Source organism: Chelonoidis abingdonii, chromosome 2 (assembly GCF_003597395.2).
Source record: "Chelonoidis abingdonii isolate Lonesome George chromosome 2, CheloAbing_2.0, whole genome shotgun sequence".
Classification (NCBI taxonomy): Eukaryota; Metazoa; Chordata; order Testudines; family Testudinidae; genus Chelonoidis; species Chelonoidis abingdonii.
Window position 1 is genome coordinate 29,958,348 of NC_133770.1, and position 15,977 is coordinate 29,974,324.

The window sequence follows — 15,977 nt, forward strand, 5'->3', positions numbered from 1 at the left end:
AATCGATTAAGAACACCTTCTTTATTCTTACAGCGGGGCGAGGAAGGTTGTGGGGGGAGTTGACAGTGGAGACAGCAGGGCAGTTAGCTGTGAATGTGTGTTTAGAGGTGTAGATATTTTGTTATAAATGCCTGTGACTAGCCTTCAAGTGTATGTCTTGTAGTATAGGCGTCTTCTTTATTTATAGTAGTTATTTTCAGTCTAGTCTGACTCTGAAGAAATAGTAAATAACAAGAAAATGCAGAGCGGGCTTTTTGGAAGGCGGAGGGAAGTGGGAGGGCTGTATGCCCCGCCTCCCTCTCTTCCTCGCAAGAGGCACTGCCTCGCCTCCTAGGGAATTGGACTCTGTTAGAGTATAAGATGAGACCTTCCTGGGCGGAAAGATTATCCCACATCTCCCTGCTAGAGGGTTGCTTGTACTGTATCTATTCCTATGTTTTTAATTCTATGGAAGATTAGAGGCATGCGAGGTGGGGGATGTGTGTGGTGCAGCTGTATGGAAGGACACAGCATTGGTGTGTGTGCAGGATGTGAGGCAAGTGCATAGGGAGGCAAAGGGGGTGCAGTAGCCGTGGTGGAGTGGCAGAGCTGGGACTGTGGTGCAGCAGACTGATGTGAAGGAATCCCATGTGCGTAACTTCGATTGCCCCTACGAGACCCCATTTCAAGCTGTGAGTGCAGCGCGTCACGGAGACTGATTTATTGCGATGTGCAGACGATCGGGAGGGGGGAGCATGCGCAGAAAATAGCATATTGAAACTGGTGAGTAACGCATGCGCATTGTGGGGAAAAGCAATAAATCCGAACGAGCAGCGCGAAGCATGCGCATGAGGGCCCCGCGCTAAGGGGAATCCAATCAGTTATTTACGGTAACAGAAGTCTAATGAATTTAGAGCCTCTCCGCTGCCCGTAGTGCGGACTGTACCAAGCCGGCCGGGGGAGAGGTGCATTGTGGCCAGGCCCGGCCGTTCGCCCAGCGCCTTGGGGCAGACGCACGCAGCGGCCGGCTGTGTCAGTTGAGGCGTACGCAGGGAGGTGGGTGAGTATGAGGCAGGCCCGGAGTGCGATGGGGCCGGAGTGTAGGGAGGCTTCCCCTCCCACCCCGCGGTCTGCAGTGCAGTGGCGGCGCCGGCGGAGAGACGGGCTGGGGGCCGCGGCTGGGTAATGGCAGCGCAGTGAGGAGGGGGAGCGGGGCAGGGACTGCAGCCTCGGGACACGGAGGAGGGAGGCCGGCCGGCCGGCTCCGTTAACTCGGGCCTCTCCTGCCAGGTAACCCCGTGCTGGAGGCGCCTCTGGCTTCCTAGCGAACGCCGGGGGGAAGCGGAGCGAGGGCTTCCCCCGGCTCCGAGGGGGCATGACCTCCTCGCGCACGGCCTGGATCCTCTGGGCCCGGCTCGGAGGGGTATGTTACCGCCGAGCGCATTTGCTGGCCCTGCGCCTCCCGAGAGGGCAGACTCCTTCTCCTCCTCCCCGGGATTTGTTGGCTGCTCCCCAAAACCTCTCGCCCTCGTGACGGGTTTTGTTCTCCTCCCCACGCTGAGCCCCGCAGGGTTGAGGTCCCGGCCATGTTTGGCTCTTTGCACCCGTTCTGAGTTGTTCCTCGCAGGCCCCGGCATCCGACCCCCAGGGAAATGTTACACCCCCGTCCCCGCCAGTTTCACTTTTGGTTTGGGAGTGAATAATGTGGGTGTGTAGGGGCAGGGAGGTGAGGGGCCCACCGGCCGCTCACTGATTCCGCTCCTGGGCGATTTCTAGGCCCCTGGCTGCTGGACTTGGCCAAGTTGGATCTTTTCCGTGTCCTAATTTAAGTAGCCAATATCTCTTCCTCTGGCTGGCCCCCCGCACTCCACCCCTGTGTCTCTTTTGCTTTTGCAACATATTTATATAGCTGAGAACTATTGGGACCTACATGTGGTCACACAATCTGCATTTATTACATTTCATAGCCCCCCCCCCACTCATAAATAGAACATATGACGATGGTAACCAAAGACTAAGAAAACCAAAGGCTGTCTCCTGCTTTTAATGTATGATGGGGTTAAAGTGTATCTACCTGGTTTTTCACTAGTGCAAACACTTGGTGTAGAGAAGACCTGCACTGATGCATCTTACTCTGAAGCTGCACTAGTTTATTACTTTTTATATTAGTGCAGTGTGTCCACGTTGTAGCTACACTTACACACAGGAGTGTTTTGGTAACACCCCGTTATAGACAAGCCGTACTGAAATTTATGAGGATTAATTAGTTCATCTAAAAATATTTTAAAATTATAAAAATAAATTTATATAAATACTTTATTGCAGTTTTAACTCCTGCAATGTATCCATCTCCAATAAGCACTCTATCTCAAACCAGTTAATATTTGACATTTGTGGGTTTATTTTTTTTCACAAAGGGTCTGAAACTGCTGTACAGATTACATATATTCAGCACCACTGAAATACAGCTTCATTGGTCCTGTATAGCTCATGGGGGAGATACTTTCTTCAATCAAGTTAGTTTCTCATGACAGGAAGAAAACTCTTCCTTGTGTAGAGATACTTAGAGAATTGGGGCAGCAACAAACTGGTGGACAGCATGCTACACAACCCTTTTGTTGACATGTGAGGACATGGCTACTAATGCCTGCTCATACAAAAAGTGCCATGGGAGCCTTCAAACTCTTAGAGTAGAGATGACCTGCTTAGGTCTCATCAAAAGTGTTCCCACATATTTTAATATAATTGTGTGATTAATTCTTTTAGATAAAGACATGCTTTATTGGGGTTTATTTTTTAGTTTCTTTTAGTGGCGTTCATCTTCCTTTTGGAAGACATACCCCTCAAATCTCTTCCTTTCCTGGGATTTATTATAACTTTTTGCAATTTTTGTCAATTCATGTTAATAGTAGCAATATATTTCTGGATTCTGGAAAATACCTTTTCTTTAAACATAGTAGTGTGCATTTTATAAATGTTTTGAATGTTTATGTTAAACTGAAAATACTAATGCATCATTTGGTGTATGTTAATAGTAGTAAGTTTGTTTTTTAGGAGGAAAAAGAGTCCTGTTCTAGGACAGTGTCTTGATACAGCTTGATAATCTCATCTGTATAAATGTCCAATACTACTCAGAATCCTACTAAGCTCTCTGCCTTCATATTATTCTAGTGATGAGTTCCATGGGCCAATTTTTTAAAAGTATTTCTTTTTATCAGTTCAAAACTGGATGCCTTTAAATTTTATTAAATTTCCATTTGTTATTCTGGGAGAAGGGAAATAGAAGTGCCTGATCTACTCTCTTAAATCGTGCATTATTGTATGCTTTTCCTGTCTTCCTGCTTTGTGTCCTCTCAAACTACACAGACCTAATCTTTGCAGTCTTTATATGCAAGTTTTTCCATGCTTCAGAGATCCCTAACACAGGCAATCTGAACACCCTCTATTTCTACTATATCCGTTTTAGAGAAACTGGCCAATATTAAATACAGTCTACTAACACTTTTTGTCTTTTTGGCTGCCGTGGCATATTGAAAAAAGGTGTGTTTGTGTGGTGATTGTCTTTTTTTTAAATGTATGCATTTGACAGCACTTGATCAATTTCAACTGTTTTGTTCATGGTCAGATAGTCTTTTGTCTCATGCGCAAGCATGCACTTCTGTAGGGGGAATACCTGTGTACAGTCTTTCCTGTGCCTTGCAAAGGAGTATACCAGTAGCATAAAAAGCTGCTCCTGTTCACGAGTTTGGGACCCAGATTGAGTTGGCTTTTATCTAAAGATATCCGGATCTTTGCTTCCTTGTATAGGACAGGCTTTTTACCTTACCTACTTCTCAGAATTGTGACTCTTTGAAGCACTGATATTCTACTTCATTCTGAGGCCAACTGTAAATGGCCTTGTTTCTATTGCTTTCAAGCAATCCCTGCTGACCTGAGATTCTGTTTGGACATTGTATAGAGGCTGTACACAGCAACTATGTAATCCACTGGGCTAGGAACCATTCAGTAAGGAGGCAAGATTATTGCGAAAGTACAGAATGCTACTTAGGATAGTTTTCAGCCGGTAGTGAAGACTCCAGCTAGCAGTTACTATGTAGTAGGTGAGTGTGCTGACACATGCAGTGAATTCCTGAATGTTACTAGGCTAGTACCCTTCAAGTTGATAAGCTTTGTCATAAATAGGGAGTCATTACTCCTTGAGAAAGGAGACTATTTTTCTCTTGGAACAAGACAGTTAAGGTCATTGAACAATAATCCTTTCAAGGCTTCAATGTAAAACACGAATAATTTTCCAACAGATCAAGATACATAACAAAGGATGGGCTTTCTGGATGATGATGAACTTTGTGTTGTTCAAGGTGGCAGAATTTAAACCTGTAACTGAATGCCTAAGGATTGTCACTTCAGTATTGTAGGAGATCACATTGTAATACTGCAGTGCACAACTCAAAATTTTACACTGTACGTCTGACTTTAGGGATGGACTGCCTCCTTTTGTCCCTCCTTCTCATGCAAAAGTTCATAAGTACTACAGAACCTTGTGTATTCAAGCAGTGCCAATATGAAGGATTGTGAGGAGGCATCTCTAAGAATGTACAAATACAGATCTTTCTGCTTCTCATGGACCAAGCACTGCAAGTAGTTGAGCTACAGAATGCTGTACTCTTCAGTGTCCATTGACTATTTGTCAGGTCCTTGCAGGTACTAAATCATGAAGATATGAAAGTGCAGGGATTCAATTAGAATAATGTAAGTACCTGATATGTATATAGAGCTCACAAGCATGATCATCTCAAAGTCTCAAGGGTAGAGTCTGTCCAATTCACCATCAAGTGTTAGGAACTATGTAACTGCATGTGAAGAGCATAAGCCTAACTCTTAACTGAAAGGGATAAGGAGGAAACTTTTATTTTAGGGGAATAACTTTCCCTGCCCCTAGACTCACTGTCTATGCAGGGTTTCTTAATTTTTGTTTCTTGCTGCTGCCAGACACAGCCTGCTGTGCTAGCTAGACAACTGGTCTGATCTAGTATGGTAATTGCTGTGTTTTAAGTTGACTGTCATCCCTTAACCTATGGCTCACTAGTTTGATCGCAACATGTGGCATCAACTTTACCTGGTTTTAGGATTACCAAGTATTCACATAACATTATTAAAACCATTTGGGAAGAATGTGTTGCCTAAGCTACTAACACTTGCTCATTCCGTTAGCATTTGAACGAGTTCAAATACTATGTTTTGAAATACGTTTCTTCAGTGGGTTACAATGTTAACCCTTTGATGCTTATTTTGTGTGTGCATGTGAAAATATGTATAGTCAGTATAGCAAATTTATACTTGTGTTTTCCAGAGGAATACACAACTTTTTGACAAGCAAAAATACAGAACTACTTTTTCATTGTTAATCATCAGAGTAAGAGGTGGATGGCTAGAGTTTTGTGCATAATCTGATAAATATTCATGACAAATATTGGTGGTCTGAGGTAGATGTAGGACACACACAATACTAACTTTAATGTATTCAGCATGCTTGTACATCATCTGAGAAAGTAAGCTCCTTAGGGCAGGGACAATATTATTTTGTTCGGAAGCAACCAAATAACAATTCATAAAGTTGTACACATTCAGTGTTCCTGTTTAAAAACACACTGTTTAGTGCAGTTTGACAGAGGTTACTTTTTAGAGACCTTAACTTTAGTCTTCATAGACTTTGACTTTGTGTGACCTTAATATTAGAATAAGAGATGCATATTTAATTTTTATATAGGGTCCTTGATGCACAATATTACACCAGTATACATACTTATAATATAAAGAGAGAGTTTCAAGGTGATGCTTTTAAAGAAAGTACTATTTGCTTTAAAGGAAGAAGAGTTTCAGGGCTCTACCAATTACTTTCTAAAAACTCTTGAAACGTGCTGTTTGACCGCTTCTTAATATTTAGGAGGTTGAAAGTAATACTTTTTTTTTCCCCTCCCCTACAGATTAACACTAAATCCGCACAATGTCCCTGAAACCACGAGTAGTTGATTTTGATGAAACATGGAACAAACTTCTAACAACAATTAAAGCTGTTGTAATGTTGGATTATGTTGAAAGAGCGACATGGAATGACCGCTTCTCGTATCCTTTAAACAGAATTTCACCTTTATTCGTATGTAGAAAAATATACTTAGCACAGAGTGGCCCTCGCACTTTGTAACACAGTAATGTGGACTTGATCCAAAGCCCATTAAAATGAATGAGATTATTTCACTGACTTCAATGAGTTTTGGATGAGGCATTGAGAGGAAGACCTGTGATTTTTATACAAATGTGATTGTTTTTCACTGTTTTTGTATAGAAGTGGAAATAATCAAATGTGTTTTTCACATTCTTTTCAGCAGTATAAATCTTAATAGGTGTAACCAGAGCTGTTTTAACTGTTTTCTTTCCCTTCCAAAGAGGTATGTTGTGTGTTTAAACTCATTTATATCAGTCTTCCACTACCCTGGAACTGTTCTTTGTTCAAAACCTCTATGGGTTGAGACTCCCCATCTTTATAAGCAAGCTATTTTAATTATACATGGAAGTAAAACCACTTATTGGTTCTAAGTATTCTTGATAGCATGTAAAGATGTAATTGTTATAACTTAAATCACTTCCTTAATTAGTAGTGGCCAGGGCAAAAACTTCAGCCACATTATAAACTCACATCCTGCTTCAATGCCATTTACCATTTTATTCTTCTCCAACAGCCAAAGATAAAATTTTTTTCTTAAATGTAGTTTGTGGTGATACTCACCCTTCTCTCTCTTACATATAATCTTATGATGTGAAGGATCTTCTGTTTTGAGAGAGAAGCATTGTTGTTGCAACTAAAATAGGCTTGTAGAATAACACAGGCATAACCTACTGCATTTTTTTGTTTTTTTGTTTTTTCCTCCTTCAGAGGAAAAAGCTGCCTTGTAGTGGGGAATAATGGGTGAATTCTAAGTGACTTCTCAAACTCACCTGCAATCTGAATCCTTCTGACAAGCAGTAATTTTCAGATCTAAGAGTCCAGATACTATAGGGCAGATTTTGATACATAGATTTCTACCACATAAATTTTACAAAAAGGGAAGAAGAGCCTTTTGAGTCTACGTCCTGTTTAACAAGCTGTGCTTGCGTTTCAGAGTAGATGGCTTTCTATTGTGTCCATGTTGCTGTCCCTAAAGAACAACATAAAATTGAGTTGGTTGCAAGTCCACTTGCAGCTCACTTTCAAGGACAATAAATTCTGTGATGGCTCTTGCATTAGAAACCCTTTTATAATTGCACTTCTGGAGTCACAACTTCTCACCCTGTCTTTAGGACAACCAGATCTTAAAAGCACTGTTACTTCTATAATTTTAAGAAGTCACTACTGATTTGGTTTGAGAGGACTTGCATTTTGTCAAATTGTTCTGTTACTCTTGAACCATAAGTGCAGTTCATGAAAACCAAAAATAAGCTGTTTAAGAACTGCATGTTCCAATCTCAAAAGGATGCATAAATCAAGGTTGTAGCTCTGAGCTGTAGAAGTTAGCTGGAATTTAAAAAAAAATTCAAAATACTTATAAAATTTACATTTACGTTTTGCACTCTTCAAGAGCCTGCAAAGGAATAAGATAAGTGTTTCTGCCCTGATAATCACCCACCACAGTATTTTTTATTTATTTATTTATTTTTTTTTACATTGTACATGGGAGCCTTTGTTTTAAAAATTCAAGCTGGCACCTTTTCTCATATTTCAAAAACATTTGAAATTGTTGCTCCATAAATCACTGGAGCTGGGTTTTTTGTTTTTGTTTTTTAAATCTCTTTGAAACTATTACCTTTTTCCTATATAACCCCAATTTGTAACTTTTGTGTGAGGAACATGGAGATTATTTTTGAACCATACGTGACCAATTTTGTACTGCTTCCCCTTTCAGAACTTATTCTGCAGCTCACTGAACAATTAGTCAACTAGAGAACGCACACTAGCAGACTCCCAAATTTTGCTTAGTGGAGGCCCGTTGGTGTAATTCCTAGTACCCCAGTGGTCATAAACTCTTAACTCCATGTCTAGGAAGGTGGCAGCATAGTGACTATTTTGGCATCTTGCAGCTATAGGAGAGTAGATCTTCTTGGAATACCCTCTGCACCTGCGTAGCATGATGAGCTTCTGTCAGCTTGTAGTTTCTAAGTAAAGATTGGCTCTTTTTGGAGCTGCTTCTAGCTTAAGTAAATTATATACTTCAACACAAGTCTCATAGGTGGGTATTCAAAACTTAATGACATTACCAGTTTTTTTCTCTACAGTTAGTGTTAAGGTTGTTCCAAATCTGAAATAATCATTTAATAATTCAGATGCTCTTACAGTGACCCTTAAATTAAAAAGCTAGTTTTAAAAAGCCAGCTTGCATGGTTTTGTTTTGTTTTGTTTTGTTTTTCAAGTGGGGCACACACACACACACCCACCCGCCAGCTTCAGATGTCTTGCTTAAATGAACATAGGTTGTTCCAAACTCAACTGTCTCTTAAGATGGTAACGATTTTAGATACCTCTACCCTGATATAATGCAGTAAAGCAGTGCTCGTGGTGGGGGGCGGATGTGCACTCGCAGGTCAAAGCAAGTTCGATATAACGCGGTTTCACCTATAACACGGTAAGATTTTTTGGCTTCCGAGAACAGCATTCCATCGGAGTAGAAGTGTATTTTGCAAGAGCTTTAACCTTCTACTAATTTTTCTTAAATGTGTATTATTTTTCTTGCTTTTTATTACACTTGGTAACCTAGAGAAGTAATGTGGCTAAAGAATTTTGAACTGTGTAGTATTAAAACTCTTTGACTATTTAGCACACTTACTCATTATAGCACCATTGATCAGTCTAATCTGTTTATACTATCAACTTTTTAAATAAACCTATTTTGAGAGGAGGAGGAAGTATTTAGTTTTTAAATGTGGTATGATATTAGAAACTTCATATTTACAGTGAATAACTTAATATTGTTACAGAAAAAGGAATCCAGTTGATTCTAGACCACATTTTATAGCAGTGTATTTATCGTACGCTGCAGAAATGGAGACCTACTTGCAGTAGTTGAGATGGGCTTGGGTGGTCAAAGTGAGTCCTGGCATTTCAGTGAGGGATGGTCCTCTCGAAGGATAACCTCACTTCTGGAATTTGCTTCTCCCCTCTGTTCCAACAGAGCCTGAGGTGGTTGTTCTTTTTGCAGGGTTGTCTTTTTATTTATAGCAATTGTCTTTAAAATGAGGAAAACCAGGACTTTGGGATACCAACTGAATAGTGTTATCTGCTTCTGATAAGAAGCAACTCATAGGCTCTTTATTTAAAGCATGACTCATTTTTCGCTACCTTTGACCTTCAGATTTCCTCTGTTTGCACCTCTGCAGTAATAAAACCGGTCTGGTGTTATTTCACTATACAGTGTTATCACAGTACAGATGCCAATTTGATTTTGTTTAAAACTTGTTACTGTAAGTATCTTCGCTATTGAGAGTAACTTTTTAATTTAGAAAGTTAATGTGATAAACAAATTGGTGTGGCAAAGCTTCTAAGCAGTAACTTGCAGGACACCTGTACTTTTATCAGATTTTGTTGGGCGAAGGTAGCTAACTGCTGCTTTTTTATATTTCACACACTGTTTAACAGTAAAAGTAAATCTTCAGAAAGAGGATATTCAATAGTGCAGAATAGTGTGGTGTTTCGTTTTTCCGTTTTCTTCTGTTCCACAATATCAAGGTCCGCATTTTAATTGAGAATTCCAAGTGCCTTTGCATTTCATGCATGCGTAGTCACTTTTTCAGCCAATCATATAGACTGATGGACACCCAAAATAAAGGACCCTGTATATAGAATATTTCAATTTGGGTATAAAATGCCAGCAGCATTTCCTGCTCTTTTCCACCTAAAATCTCTCAAAGGATTCTGCCAGAGACTAGAAATCTGGGAGTCTGGATTTGCATTTTGTATTTATTTTGACACTCCCATCTTAATTACTTTTTTAAATAGGATGCCAGCATAATTCTTTTCACATTGGAGTCTGTTGAATGGGCATGGCTGCCAGTCTTCAGCAAGGGAAGTGTCCTTCCCTTGTCAGCTGGTTCCAGAGAATTCTCGTACGGGCAAGTCATCTGGAAGTTCTGCTTCTGTCTGATGTATATCAGTTCAGAGACTTCTGCTACTATATAATTCTAATCTGGATGGGTTTTTGAACCTGGGGTGTAAGTATTCAGGAGGATTTAGGGACCTCAGTGGTTATGTTTATGATATTTATTTACTCTCTCTAGATTCTCTCATTGGCCTGAGGTGAGCCCAGTTGTGCATTGCCTGACTCAGGCACAGTGCAAGTGGCATCTGCCATTGACAATGTCACACACATGCTCTTGCAACTTTTTCTCTCTACCTGAAGACGTCTGCCAGTTGTGCCTCAACTTATTTGGCATTGGCCAGCTGTCAGGTTTAGGGACTGAAATAAAAGGACAGCTGTCTTCCATTATTCAAGATAACTTCTTGCATAGTAGAAGCAGAATTTCATCCCATCTCCCAAAAGGACAGGAGAGACCTCAGGACAGAAAAGGGTAGGTATGTCTTAAAGTTTGGAAATTTGGTTTTAGGACATATTAGCAGGGATTTTTAATCACCCTTTTCTTTCTTAGAGGCGCTTCTGTTGTGAGGGAAGTGGTATTTATTTTAACAAACTGTGAGGACAAGTTTGGCTGAGGAATCACTTCCAGTATCGCTAAGCTAGCTATGTGTATGAACTCTCACTTTTTTTTTTTTTTTGCCTCTGTGTCTGGAGCCAACAGTTTAGAAGAAAAATCTGTGAAGTACTCAGAATTTATGTTCAGATTTTGTGTCTCACTGCTACTCACAAGGCTCTTCCACTTCAACCGAGAAAGAAAGTGAGCTTACTCTTGTGCCAGAATGGGGAAGGAAGAACCCCCAAAACTTTTTCCCTCTTATTCCTGATACTGTATTCAAGAGAGTGTGTCTGTTTCAGTTACTATTTGGCTCCATTGGACAGAAAAGGCCAGAGAAACTGCAGATCCAGCCTGATTAAATATTTTTCTGAAGGGTCAAACAGGAGTCTGTGATACTAGTGCACAAATCGATAAAGAAAATTATTTGCTTAGAGTGGGAAGCCCCTGTGAAATCCAAACAATATGGACAGTTGCTTATATTCAGCATACTTACAGAAGCCAAGAAGTAATTGTGTGGATTCCTCAAGTAGCTGTGGCTTCAGCTGTAGTTTCTTAGTTGAGTATAAAGTTTTTTCCAGATAAGGGATACTGATCTATTTGGTTTTTTGGGAAGTATTTTTTAGGGAAGAATTCTGATCATAGAATATGAGGGTTGGAAGGGACCTCAGGAGGTCATCTAGACCAACATCCTGCTTTGAGCAGGGGCTTGGACCAATCCACAACTAAATCCCTAAATTGTCGCCTCAAGGATTGAATTCACAACCCTGCGTTTAGTCGGCCAATGCTCAAATGAGTGAGCTATCCGTCCCCATGCAGTGGCAGGTGTCTTGACAGAAGCCTGAATAATTTTATTTTATTAGGCTAGCCTTGAATAATGAGGTAAATTTGCTTGCCCTGACAGACCTAAGTTTAGTACTGAGAGAGAATTCTACCATCTGCATTTGTGGCAGATTGTTTCATTTGACACTATTAAATTTTCTACTTTTGCTGTCACTTCTAACCTAGGCAGGTGTGCTTGCTTACCTGGAAGGCAGATGAATAGGTGAAGTAGCTTCATCTGTGTTTTATTTAAAAAAAACCTTGCTTTGAGTCATTTGGGCAAAGCAGTTATGGCATCTAGTGAAAGGGATAATTCCTTTACTGTCTGCACGGATGGAAGATTTTTCTGAACCTAGAGCTATAAGAAAAGAGAAGATTCTCCATACATTGGCAAGGCTTGGAATGAAGATGGAAAGGGGAACTAGGGTTAATCTCCAGAGCCTCTTTAGATCCAGCGACAGCCAATATGACACCTCTTTAATCGTGCTAAAGTAAAGGCAAACTCTCTATCTATTAAAGATAAACAAACTATCACATACACAGGATATGCTCTGGAGCTACATTAATCCTGCTCCTCACAACAAATTATCCCCAGCTTTCTCCAGTCTGGTAGTGACATACAGTGTCAACAGCCACCTCTAATTTTTGGAAACTGAGACACTTAAGTTATTCCACTGAGAGCAGCATTTAGGGAAGCTGATTCTGTATTCTTTGTGGTCCCCAGGAAGAATGGCACAGTGAGCACTTCTGGCACTTGAAGGCACATCTTGCTCACGAAAATCAGCAAGCTCAGCATGGAAAATCTGGCTTCTATCACTTTGTCTATCCAGAGTTATTAGTACGCTCATGAGGTTGCTGTGTACTGTGGTGTTCTGTATAAATATTTTGCCTTGGGCCCATGAGGACTCTGCAAGTTTGATCCTCAGGAGCTGGCTACACAGCTCCCTGAAGGAGAAGCTAAAGATTCCACCAAGAGATATGAATATGGATTTACTCAGTTTGAGCATGAAGGGGAACCATGAGTCCAAACTTGTCTTCTGTTACCACATGAGTTTGGAGCTATCAGACTATGAAAGCCCTACAGTCTTACCTGGACTAAGCACGTGTTTTTATCCATGTCAAAGTCTTGACTATAGAACAGTAAATAAGCAGCAGAATCCTGGAGTCTCTTTTCTCTAGAGATACCCAAGTCCTACTTCAGTGGATTCAGTTGCTAGCTTTTATTCAAGAAGGTTCATGCTTGACTCTGCAATAGTGGATAAGCAGGCTGCAGCTTCACCTGACAGTAAGTGTCTCAATGAGAGTTTTTTCACTTTAGTATCCTAGTGGGGAGTTAACAAGTTTTGAACTGCTGTGTATCAAATATCAATACAAAGATGTACTTTTCAAGGACAAGAATACCAGGGAGTTGTTGTCTTGGTAACTATGGCTAAGCCACCGCTTGTATGCCTTCTCTTCCCCCCCCAAGCCAAATTATCTCCCCAAAATCAGAGTGCACAGAACTATTCACCGATCTCCATCCAGGAGGATGTGGTGGCATTCCGTAATGGAGAATTTGAGACCACTCCTGCCATCATTCTACCGCACCTTCTGTGTTTGGGTTCCACCCCTGCAGTGAACCTCAGCCTGTCTGTTGACAAGATAAAAAAATGAGATTACTTAGTCTCTACTATTTTTTCTGTGCTACGGTATTGTGGAACGTGGGCTACATTTGCATGTTGTTTCCCAGAAAAATCGGGCAGCCTGCTGAAAACTAAGATGTCGTATACCCATAGAAATTCCTTCCTGAAGAAAATGGATGTGTTCCAACATGGCAACATAGTGAATGTCCTCAGTTCCCCAGAGAGAACCTACTATATCCATTCATCCCATGTATCAAAATTTCTCAAACTGACTAATCCGTGTTCTAAGTTATCAACCTGGAAATACAGCTAGGTCCTGCCTTTTCTAATGTGGCATCCCTATGAATCATTGGCATGGTGCCAACCACACTGTTAAAACAAATTTATCAATCATTTACCAGGATTTCTGCCCAATATTTCCTTCCCTCTTTGCACGCTGAGGAGATCTCTTCTTGTAATCTGACACTGCATGGAGTATTATGTTAATATCAAACTTTACAGTTCTTGGCTTTTAAGATGCCAGCTGCCACATAAACCCCTTTCTGACTTGTTTATTTTTGTACTTCAGTATTTTCGTATTATCACTTGCATTTAAAACTAAGAAATAGTTTGGAAATTTTCTTTGAAACCTCTTTGTATATTCTTTTATTGTTGAATGAGCAAATGCCTCCTTGCTGTCCATCTCCTTTTAAACTTTTAGTAGGCATGCAAACATGCCATCCTAAAATAATTTAGTATATGATTAGAGGAATCGTGTGCTATCTTGCAGTTCAGATAATCATTTTTGTATGCAAAGGTTTATTTCTGATACTGTACTTTTAGCGTGGATGATCACAAATTTGGATCAGCATGAATGGGTTTCATTTTTTCTTTTGTCTTTCTACTTTTAAAAGGTTACTAAGCGATATTAACTTAACAAAATGACGTAGTGTTCCTAATGCCATCTGTAAGGGAATCATCCTTATTCTAAAATGTGTGTTGTTTCCTTGACCAAGTGATAGTGTTGGAAAAAAATTCTTTTTCTAGTGAACTTTCCAAACTACATGCTTTGTGCTTGCTTTAGTCTCACTTACTTAAGCAAGTCTTAAGAGCAAAGGTGGATCTATTCTTCAGTGTCAGTTTTTCTCTCCATATTCCAAAAATAGCAAGCATAAAAATTCTGATATCGTATTCATAATTGTATATAGGGTGGGGATGATTTTTGGCAAATAAAAAGAATCTATTTTGGTTGACAGAAGTAATTATTAGGTAATCTCAAAACCTGAATGTTTGTGTATGGTGGAGTTTTTTTTTTTGTAGGCTTTGTTAGTGTCCTTGTCTAAAAAAGAACCTCCTAGGGATTTCCTTTGTTAAGAGCTAGATTAAAGATAAAATACTGTAACCTCCTAGGAGGTTCTCCTTTAGACAGGGACACTAATAATTTTGTGTATAAAGTCTCAGCTTCAGAAACCAGTGAAGTTAAATTTCTTACAGAGCAAGATAAATACTTCTCAAAAATCCATCTACTTCATTCTTCAGTCTCCACTACAAAAGCCTTCTTGTACTAATACAGTTGTTTATTAACCTCTACCCTGATATAATGCGATCCTATATAACATGAATTCGGATATAATGCAGTAAAGTAGTGCTCCGGGAGAGCGGAGCTGCGCACTCCGGCAAGTCAAAGCAAATTTAATATAATGCGGTTCCACCTATAACATGGTAAGTTGGTTTTTGGTGTTTTTTGGCTCCTGAGGACAGCATTATATCAGGGTAGAAGTGTACTAGGATTCCAAAACATATATATAAATTTCTTTCTTAGTATGTGTGCTGGTAATTTGCGGAGCTCATACATATCTAAAAATGCAATGAAGTGGTAACTTATGTTAAGACCATTTGCTTTTAGGAAGCTAATTATGCAAGACTTTAAAAAGTGTGCCTAAATGTAGACTTTAAACAATAAGGGACTGAATTTTCATCAGTGCTGAGCACTGAATTGTTGGACATCCAGTACTTTGAAAATCAGGCCATTTGTTTAGGTGTCTAAATGTGTACTTTGGCCAGTGTGTTTTAAAAATGTATGCCTAATGTCTTACTGTTCCAAGAAATGGTATCCAGAGTACTGTGCATACAACTGTATGACACATTATAACTGTTTGTTCTGTCCAAAATGTGAAAAACATAAGTATAACCTTAAATTTACAGAACCTATTTAAAGAACCTTTTAAACCTTGACTTCAAACTCAGGGACATTTATGCTTTATGTGTGGCCTATCCAGAACCTCTTGGAGAGAGACTTTATACTGAGACTAAATTTTTTTTGGAAAATCATGTACGCCATTTGCACAAGGTAACTATTATATGACTAAAAATATGCATGTTTTTGTCACAGTACATAACAAAGAAATTCTGCAAGTCCTGTGTGGATAGATGTAGCTGACAAGGTTCAGAGTACATATTCTTGCTGCTTTCACTATTCCTTAAAGGGAGTATAAAACGTGGTCTGGTAACCCAAAATATATCTTAATTTTGTTACATTTTGGTGGCTTGAGGGGAATTGTAAATGTTTTTAGTGTGACTGGATAATTTCAACTAAAATTATTTGAATAATTTTCCAAAAGTGTCGTTGTCGTCTTTATATTTTACTGGGGGGGCAAGTTGAAAATAGGAGTAAGGGGAGAGATGGGGAAGCGCAGAAAAGTAGATTACCGAAGTATTGTCCAATTGAGTATTTGCATTATAAACGTACTCATGACAATACTTCAGCAATTCTATTTTTGTCATTCGTATACTGATTGAGTCAATCAAAAAGACGGTTACTCACCTTTGTAACTGTTCTTCGAGATGTGTTGCTCATATCCA

At 39.9% G+C, this 15,977-nt stretch overlaps 1 protein-coding gene across 6 annotated transcripts in view; it reads left to right on the forward strand.

Annotated features, from left to right (window-relative positions):
* Window positions 1-777: 777 nt before the first annotated feature.
* The window catches only part of CUL2 (cullin 2), a 138,187-nt gene continuing 122,987 nt past the window's right edge, over window positions 778-15,977 (forward strand). For 4 of the 6 annotated variants that reach the window (XM_032795313.2, XM_032795317.2, XM_032795316.2 and 1 more), the window contains exons 1-3: window positions 778-1,039; window positions 5,964-6,102; window positions 15,363-15,465. In XM_032795313.2, coding sequence (XP_032651204.1) covers window positions 5,984-6,102; window positions 15,363-15,465 — 222 coding nt within the window. In that variant the 5' untranslated portion in view covers window positions 778-1,039; window positions 5,964-5,983. Of the gene's footprint in view, window positions 1,040-1,120; window positions 1,403-5,963; window positions 6,103-15,362; window positions 15,466-15,977 lie in introns of those variants that run through there. The other 2 variants (XM_032795314.2, XM_075062222.1) reach the window with 2 other exon arrangements.